At 45.1% G+C, this 9,915-nt stretch overlaps 1 protein-coding gene across 1 annotated transcript; it reads right to left on the bottom strand.

The window, feature by feature from the left end:
* Positions 1–894: 894 nt before the first annotated feature.
* On the bottom strand, positions 895–5,595 carry RTL9 (retrotransposon Gag like 9). The gene is made up of 2 exons (XM_036271786.1): positions 1,531–5,595; positions 895–1,011 (listed from the first exon to the last, which is right to left on the bottom strand). The coding sequence occupies exons 1-2, from the start codon at positions 5,590–5,592 to the stop codon at positions 895–897; spliced, it is 4,179 nt and encodes a 1,392-aa protein (XP_036127679.1). The 5' UTR covers positions 5,593–5,595.
* Positions 5,596–9,915: the final 4,320 nt, after the last annotated feature.

The following is a 9,915-nucleotide window of genomic DNA, read 5'->3' as shown; positions in this document are numbered from 1 at the left end:
ACACCCACAATCCCATCACCTAAAGGCAAACACCACTCACATTATGTTCTAGCTATGCCTGTTTAAAGACCAAGACCCTTATCAAGAGAGCTGACCATGAAGCACAATAGCCAAGGGGAGTGAGGGCAACAGACAACTGAGGGGGTCACCCGGAGGTCAGAGCTGAAGATTTGACACTGAAGGACCAGACAAGAGCCATACACAACAGATCAAGATCAGAAGCTGACAACACAATAGCAAGTTAGGTTAAGGTAAGAATGTACTAAGAGAGTGCTTATCAAGAGTTTAGCCCAGTATCTGTCACAGAGCACACAATCAATAAATGTTAGCCATTACTATGATTATTATGGGTCAAAACAAATGGTTCAGGATGGAGACTATAAATAGGGCAAGTACCCTGAAGACCCATTTTAGATGTTGTAAATTGAGGCATATAAGGGCAAGTCTACTGGGTGAAAAGGATTGTGTAGGAGTGGGCATCACTTTCCTTATAGGCTCCCCTGCCAGGTGAAATGGGTACCAGGGAGTCGTCAAGTTTACCTGATGACATGTGGCAAGACACTCTAAGGTGTTTTTGAGGTAGGACATGGTTTCTCCTGCCTAGATGTCACCCTGGACCAAGAACTAAACTGGCCTTGATGGTGATGGGAGTTCAGAACTTCATACACCAAGCACTCTTGAAGTCCACACTCTGATTGTCGAGGCAAGTCACAGGCATATGGGGTAAAAGAGAAGGTCATGTCACCCAAGTGAAAGATAGGGTGGGATGTGCCTAGAGGGGGAAGCTGAAGGGGGAAGGCCACAAGATTTATGATGTAATTGAATGGAATGGGTTCAGGAACCAGTCCTCAAGTTAGCAGCCAAGTCAGATATCACAGAAGAGTCCAGAGAACATTACTTGTTGGTGGAGGCCTTCTGATGACCTGCACTCTGTCGAAGTTGGTTGTGTAGACCCTCTTGGGGGTCTCCATGCTCTTTCAGGTAGTAACAGCGTTTGGGGACATGCTGGTGCTGGTAGTGAGAAAAAAAAAAACAGCAGAGATAAGAGCCACACTTACTGTGAGAAGGGGTGTTCTGCTTGGATAATTTCAGTAACCTCACAGATCAAGGAACCTGGCTAATGTACTTTACTTGTAAAAAGTGTGATAAGACAAGGGTAGCAAAATTTCCTAGTGACCTGCGTCCATAACACATGTGGCTGTAGGTGAGACCCAGCCCCCCAAAGGACCCCTCCCTTTTGAGTTGGGACTGAGCTCAGCTGGCTTCCCCTAATAAGAACACTTAATACTTTAACCATCCTAGGACTTCAATAACTTGACAGGGCTTTGCTCCTCAAAGTGGTTAACATGCCCAAAATAATTGTAATGGCTAGGCCCACCGATGAAACTCCAGGTTGGGGGTTATAGCCTAGGATCTCAATGCCTCCCCTTTGCCTCTTCCTTATTCTATTCAAAGGAGCAAGATATATTTCTCATCATTTCCTTCTCATTTTTAAGCTCAAAAACCTTGAGTATATATCCCCATTATTACCTCCTCAGTCTGCTGATGAGAGTTCAGTTCATTCTCCATCGCTTCCTCACTATTCCGCTTACAGGATGACTGTTGAACCTGGCTTGAGATGCCCTGGGAGTCCTTCTCTTCAGCCAGCTGGCACTCAGTGTAGAGAGACCTGTCTATCAGCTCCTTTAGGCTGCCAGCCACCTTAAGGAAGATCCGTCCCATTTTGGTGGTAACAGCTTCTGAGAGTCCTTCCAGAAACCTGGTGCGTAGAATGGCATCAGACCAAGACAAATGTTGGGCCAGCAGCAGGAAGTCAGTGGCATACTGCCTGACTGACTTCTGGCCCTGCTTGGGGTGGCAAAGAACAGCACTGAGGATGTCTATCTCAGAGAGGGAATTATATAAGCCCTGTGATCTTTTCAGGAAAGATTTATTTTCATCTGAGAGGGGATTTCCTACCTCCAGCTGCAAGATGGACAACCTTTCTGCTGCCCCCAGATGAAGAGACACCAGAAATGCCATTTTCTCTGAATCATTCAAAAATCCTTTCATTTGCTTCTCCTCATCAATCTCCATCTCCTCCTCCTCAGAACATGAACCCCGGGCTGCTTCCTGCTCTTCTAAGAGGTAACAGAGTGCTGGGGTCAGCATGCCAAAGGATGGAATTTCCTTTGGTGGTGGTTTCACAGTTTCAGGCATTGTAGCAGTCTCATGTGTTGTGGGCTTTGATCCAGGGGCTGTAATGTTATTGTGAGAGTAAGATGCTTCTCCAGAGTCTGTGACTTTGATATCTAGAGTGGACATCATTCCAGAGGCTGTGGCTGCCATTTGTGGTGTGGACATAGCTCCTGGGACTGAGGCCCTCATTTGTGGTGTGGACATCCCTCCAGAGGCTGTGCCTTTCAGAAGTGGCATGGACATCATTCCAGAAGCTGAGGCTCTCATAAGTGGTGTAGACATTGCTTCAGAAGCTGAGGCTCTCATTGGTGGTGCCGGTATCCCTCCGGAAATTGAGTGTGCTTTTTGTGGCAAGGACATAGATCCAGAACTTGTGACTCTTGTTTTCAGTGTGGATATTGCTCCAGATACCATGCTTTCCATTAGTGGCTTAGACATTTCTCCAGAAGCTATGGCTGACATCAATGGCATGGGCATTGTTCCAGGGGCTGTAGCTCTTATGAATGGCTTGGGCTTCCCACCAGAGGCCATCGCTGTTGTTTGTGCAGTGGACATTTTTCCACAGGCTGGAGCTCTCATTAACTCTGTGGACACATCTTCAGAAGCTGAAGGTCTCCATAGTGGTGTGGACATAATTCCAGAGACTGGAGCCCTTAATTGTGGTGCAGACATCACTCCAGAGGTTAGGGTTTGCTTTGCTTGTGTGTACATCTCTCCAGAAGCCATGGGCATCATTTGTGGTGTGGACATTGCTCCAGAGGTTGGGGCTTTCATCAGTGGCTTGGACACCTCTCCAGAGGCTATGGCAGTCATTTGAGGCATGGACATCACTCCAGAGGCTGTGGATCTCATGAGCCTTGTGGACATAGCTCCAGAGACTGGAGCCCTCATATGTGGTATGGGCAATCCTCCAGAGGCTGTGGCTGTTATCTGTGGAATAGACATCTCTCCATAAGCTGAGGGTCTCTGAGGAGTGACTATCTCTCCAGAAGCAGGGTGTCTCACCAGTGGTGGGGACATGTCTCCAGATGATGACGCTCTTAGGAGCAGGGAGGACATCTCTCCAGGGTCTGAGGCTCTTGTTGGTGGTGTGGACATCTCCCTAGAGGGTGGGGTTATCACTTTTGGTGTGGACAGCATTTCAGAGGCTGGGGCTTGCATCTGCAGTGGGAATAGCCCTCCAGAGGTCATAGATCTCAGGAGTGACCTGGACATCTCTCCAGAATCTTGGGTGCTCATTGGCTGTCTGGGCATCTTTCCAAAGGCTGAGGTTTTCATTAGTTCTGTGGGCATTGCTTCAGGACATGGGACTCTCTTTAGAGGTTTGGACATAGTTCTGGAGGCTGCAGTTGTAATTTGTGATATGGATATGTCTCCAGGGGCTTGGGCTCTCATTAGTGGTATAGACATCCCTGCAGAGGTAGTGTTTGTCATTTGCAGCAAGGACATGGCCCCAGAAGCTTTTTCACTCATTGGTATAGTGGATATCTCTCCAGAAGCTGTGGTTGTCATTTTCTGCATGAACATTGTTTCTGATGCTTTGGATGTCATTAGTGGCTTGGACAATTCTCCCAAGGCCATAGCTCTTGTTTGTGGCATGGACATCACACCTGAGGTGGTGTCTCTTTTTGACAGTGTGGACATTGCTCCAGAGGCTGGGGCTCTCATATGTGGTACAGCTGTCATTCCTGGGGCTGTGACTCTCCTTTGTGACATGGACATTACTCCAGAGACAGGGGTTCTCATTTGCAGTGTAGACATTGTCCCAGAGGCTGGGGCTGTCAGTTGTAGCACAGACACTGTTTCAGAGGCTGGGGCAGTTTCTAGCTGTGTAGACATTGCTCCGGAATCTGGAGCTTTCCTTAGCGGCATGGACATCATTCCAGAAGCTTGGGTTCTCATTTGCTGTGTGGATGTTGCCCCATTGTTGGCAGCTTTCATGAAGCCCATAGATGTTGCTTCAGAAGTTCTGGCCACTGTTACCTGTGTGGACATCACTCTAGAGGCTGTGGTTGACATTTGCTCCATGGACATTGTTTCAGAGTTTGTGACCATCACCAGTGGGGTGGACAATGCTCCAGAGTCTGAGACCGTCTTCAGCAATGTAGATGTATTTCCAGAGGCTGGGGCTTTTATTCTTGGTGCGGACATTGCTCCAGGGTCTGAAGTTTTCACTGGCAATGTGGAAATCCCCCCAGAGGCTGTTGCTCTCATCCGTGGAGTAGACATGATTTGAGAGTCTATATTTTGTTTTAACTGAGAGGGCATCACTCCAGAGCTTTGGGCTGGCATCAGCTGGGTGGGCATTACTCCAGATGTTAGGGCTGTCATCAGCAGTGGGGACGTTGATTCAGTGTCTGGGACTGGCTTTGGCAACGTGGACATTTCTCCAGCATCTGGACCTGACAAGAGTGGCGTGGACATTGCTCCAGAACCTGGGGTTGACATTAGCAGTGAAGACACTCCTCCAAGGTCTGGGCCTGACATTAGCTGGGTGGACATTTCCCCAGAGTCCTGGGTGCTTGTTGGGTGGTTTGACGTTGCTCCAGAAGCTAGGGATGACATTAGCAGTGAGGATATAGCTTCAGAATCTGTGCCTGACATCATCAGTGAAGATATCTCTCCAGAGGCCAAGGCAGTCATTAGTACTTTGGACATTGCTTCAGTGTCTTCATCTGTGATTTGCAGTGGTGACATTGCTTCAGAGCCTGGAGCTGACATTGGCTGTGTGGACATCACTCCAAGATTTATATCTGGCATTAGGAGTGGCGATATCTCTCCAGGATCTGGGGCTAGCATCAGTTGTGTGGACATCTCTTCAGAGGATGCAGTGCTCATTATAGATGTAGATATTGCCTCTGAAGATAGAGTTGGCATTGCCAAAGGTGATATCTCTGCTGAATCTGGTGCTTCCATTAGTGTTGTAGACATTGTTCCAAAGTCAGGAATTGTCATCAGCCCCGGGGACATTAGACCATAGTCTGAAGTGGACAGCAGTGGGGACAATGTTCCAGAATCTGAGGTTGGCATTAGCCATGGGGACAGTGCCCCAGAGTCTGAGTTTGGCATTAGCAATGGGGACAGTGCTTCTGAATCTGAAGCTGGCATTAAGAATGGGGAAAGTGCCCCAGAGTCTGAGACTGGCATTAGTGGTGAGGACAATTCTCCAGAGTTTGGTACTCCCATTAGAGGTGTGGACATGGTGTCAGGTTCTGGGGATGTCATCAGCTGTGTGGACATTCCATCAGGGTCTGATGCTGAAGTTGAAACTATAGGCTGTACACATGATGACAGAATTTGGAGCTCTTCTCTGCTCTCTACCATTGGTCCAGAAAAGGTCATCCTTCTGTTTGGGGGGTCATTTTCCTCCCTCAGCATATTGCTGAATTGCAGTGAATGTAAAGGTATTGACATATTTGCCAAGGCCACAGGATAGTGTGGAGGAAGCCCCTAAACTGATGATATCAGGGTCTTGCTAAAGCCCAAGCAGCAAGAAAATCTGTAACAAGAAACAAGTTTAGCAGTCAAAATCCAATACCAAAAATATAGACAACAAATCCCAGACATCACAAGTAGCAGAATTTTCACTAATACATTGGTTAGAACAAGAGAAACAGAGGAAAAAAATAATAAATGGGACTACATCAAACTAGAAAGCTTCTGCATGGCAAAAAGAACCAGCATCAAAATGAAAAGGGAACCCACTCTCTTGGAGAACACAATTTGCCAACAATATATTGGATAAGGAGTTAATATCCAAACTATAAAAAGTATTCACACAGCTCAACAAAAGGAAGACAAACAATCCAATTAAAAAATGGGCAGAGGACATGAATAGACACTTCTCCAAACAGGACACACAAATGGCCAGGAGACATATGAAAAAATGATCAACATCGCTAATCATCAGAGAGATGCAAATTAAAACAGCAATGAGGTATCACCTCACACCTGTCAGAATGGCCACCATCAACAAATCATCAAACAACAAGTGCTGGTGAGGGTGTGGAGAAAAGGGGACTCTAATACACTGCTGGTGGGAATGCAGACTGGTGCAGCCGCTATGGAAAACAATATGGTGTTTCCTTAAAAAATTAAAAATGGAACTGCCATCTGACCCAGTGGTCCCACTCCTAGAAATATATCCTAAGAAGTCTGAAACACCAATCAGAAAGAATCATAGCAGCACTATTTACAATAGCTAAATTCTGGAAACAACCCAAGTGCCCATCCGTAGACAAGTGGATAAAAAAGCTGTGGTACATTTACACAATGAAATACTATGCAGCTGTAAGAATGAAGGATCTCTTACCCTTTGAGACGACATAGAGGGACCTGAAGAGTATTTTGCTAAGTGAAATAAGCCAGTCAGAGAAAGACAGGTACCACATGATCTCACTTATTTATGCAATATAATGAACAAAATAAGCTGACAATAAAAAAAATCCAGAGCCCAGTCAGTGTGGCTCAGTGGATTGAGCATCATCGCATCGATTCCCAGTCAGGGCATATATGCCTGGGTTGCAGGCTCAATCCCCAGGAGGGGGTGTGCAGGTGGCAACCAATTGATGTTTCTCTCTCACTTGGATGTTTCTCTCTCTCTCTCTCCCTTCCTCTTTCTCTAAAATATCAATAAAAACACATTAAAAAAAAAAAAAAAAAAAGATCCAGAGACATGGAAGTTGGGAACAGACTGTCAAACCTCAGAGGGAAGGAAGTGGGAAAAGATAAACCAAAAACTTATATGCATATATGCATAACCAATGGACACGAACAATAGTATGGGGAAGGCAGGGGAAGGGTGGTAGGGGAGAGAAGGGGGTCAATGGGCGAAAAGGGAGGGACAACTAATACTGTAATACTTTCAACAATAAAGATTAAAAATATATAATACCGTTTTTGGATGATTGATTGAACAGTAGAAAAAAAAAAAAACCCAGAAGATTGGGAAACAGAAATGATTCATGATGGAGGCCTTTTATATGTGTTGCCAGCTATATGGCATCAGAGATAGGCCTATTAAGTTAAAGAAAATGTACAACTAGGAGAAAATTTGAAGCTGTAGCAAATATCCCTCCCACCACTATTCTTTTCAAAACAAATCACCCAGTCACACAGCACAGCGTCTCTGTTTACAAATACTAAAAAAACCGCCAGCAACCTCAGCTGCAGGTACCTGAGCAATTCTGGATCAGATGAAGCAGCAGCACCACCTTCTGGGAAACTGTGAGAAGTGCAGGTTCCTGGGCTATGTTCTATAAGCCAGCCAAGGAACTGGTAGGCATAGATAAGAAAGCCCTTTGCTCCAAGAAAATTATTTCCTGGGGCTCATTGAGTATTGCCAGTAATTTAGTCCCCATTTTACTACTCTTATGGCCCTCAATATTTTCCTCAGGAAAAATAAGATATTTATCTGATCAATAACTGGGAGCAGGATTTCATGAACTAAAAAGCCTGCTTATTATCATCATTATTAATAACAAGAACAACAACCATACTACTACCATTTATTGCTCACTTAGTGTGTTTCAGGCACTAAACTTTAGGCAACTGTACATAACAGTAATCAACTTTAAACTATCCATAATGTACAGAGATATATGTTATCCCATTTGAATCTTATAATACCCTGCATGATAGTTAGTATTATTTCCATTTTATCAGTTTTCCAAAATTAGCTAGGATTAGGGCTAAAACCAGATCACTGCAACAGTAAAAATTGTATATCTTTGACTATCACCTCTCTCTTCGGGGTTGCCTACCTTTTAGCATTCCTAAGGCTGCATTCAATTATCTTTTTGATATCCAAGAAATAGCTCACTTGAAGCCCAGTCTATAGCATGAACAAATTTCAAGTTTCTCTGATGACATGAGGGTAGGCAATTACAGAGCTCCATCCCTATGGCCAACCCCTATAAGCAGCCCCAGAAGGGGCTCCTTGGCACATAACTTGAAAACTCACACATTACACAATGTTGACATATACCCACAGCCTACTCATGCCAAAAATGGAACACTTGCTCATTTGGGACAATGTCACAAAAGTCATCAATTATATGGCATTGTGCCAGAAAAAGAAGAAGAGGAGGAGGAGGAGGAACTCTAACAGCAAAAATTTCTTGAGCATTCATTGATTGGAAAGCACTCTACTAGGCATTTTACATGCATCATTTTATTTGGTATCCACAGCAGTACTAAGATATTGGGTAGTACTCCATCTTCATCTGACAAATGAGAGAACTAAGGCTCGGAGAAACTTCATAATTTTCCTGCAGTCATATAAATTCCCAAGTTCGCCCAGCTCCAGAGGCCCTTACTCTTTCCCACTGTGCTATAAAGCTCCACCTGACCTATTCAGTCACATTACCAAAACCCCTCCCTCTGTCTTCAGCTTTAAACAACCCCAAGTTGGAGTGTTGTAAAAGAACTACTGGCTTCCTGCTGGTGCTTTGGTTACTCTACTAATAGGTGCAATGAGAAAGATAAGTTAAAAGAGCAGTCATAGACATCCACCTCCTATCTTCAGAAAAATCTCTGAGCATGCCATTTTCCCACCAGGCTAAACCCAGAAAGTCCTTACTTTGCCAGTTAGGAAAAAAAAGGGACAGCATTTCTTTTGTGCCCCCCTAGCTCTTTGAATCTGGCCAATTTTCTTATACCCCATGCCCCGCCAAGTTTATTAAAGTAGGACCCAATACCGGCAGCTGTTCTTTGCAATCTCCCTTAGGTATCCCCTTCTACACACCTCTCCTGCCTGCCAGCCAGCCCACCCACCCACCCACTCCACTGCTCCTGACTTAATAGTGCTTGCTCTGTCTCTCTGGTCCCACATTCCTGCTTCTATATAGGCTCTAGTGTTTGCCTGTGGCCACCTTCCACTTGACAGCCCTCTAGGAGATCCACTTTAGCACTTAACCTATGCAATTCCACACTATTTTTCCTCATCCCCAATAGTTGCACTAGCCCACTATACCCACCTCTGGTTGTCCCAAACAAAAGAGGAGATTCACACAATTAAAGAGATGAGACTGAAACGGTCCTAGTTTAAGAAATGAGACATACCCTTTGCAGCTGAGCAGATACAGGAGTCCTGGGAGCCAGGCACTGCAACAGATGTAGAAGCACAGGGAAGGGTTAGAGATAACGAACCAAAGATGGAGGCTAAGTGAAACAGTATCAGAGAGTTCAAAGAGTTCAAGTACAAGGAAACCAGAGTTTGGGAGGATAGGCCATAGGGGCTTGACAGAGCCCTGCAATGGTAATAATAAAAAAAAGTAATTTGCCCCAGTGTCAGAGATCCAGAGAGAAATCTTGCAACCAGTGTCCCTGTCACAGAGCTAGGATTTGATGGCGAGGCTCCAGGGCATTCAGACTGCTGGCAAGAAAAGACTCCATGCCAATCTTGAGCATACCAAGTGAGAGCTTGCTCACACACTCAGGGTTACACAGCCTACTTTCTATAACTGGGGCACATGGTCAGAGTAAAACAAGCAGAAAATTTTATCAGAGCCCTCTAACCTTCTGAATCAGTACCTTTAAACCCCCAGACTAGGGCAGAATTGGTCTTTGATCCCTGGATAGGGCAAATCCTTTAGGTGAAATTCAAGTAGCTGATGTATAGGGACTCAAGAGTCTGGGTGTTGAGGGGAAGCATTCAGGTCATTATAAATTTTAAATTTTCCCACTTTCATAAATAAAAAACAATAATACCTGGGCACTCAGTCTAAGCACAATGTT

This window comes from Molossus molossus, unplaced genomic scaffold, assembly GCF_014108415.1.
Source record: "Molossus molossus isolate mMolMol1 unplaced genomic scaffold, mMolMol1.p scaffold_m16_p_2, whole genome shotgun sequence".
Classification (NCBI taxonomy): domain Eukaryota; kingdom Metazoa; phylum Chordata; class Mammalia; order Chiroptera; family Molossidae; genus Molossus; species Molossus molossus.
The sequence above is the reverse complement of the archived record's forward strand: the minus strand, read 5'-3'. Positions and strand labels throughout refer to the sequence as shown.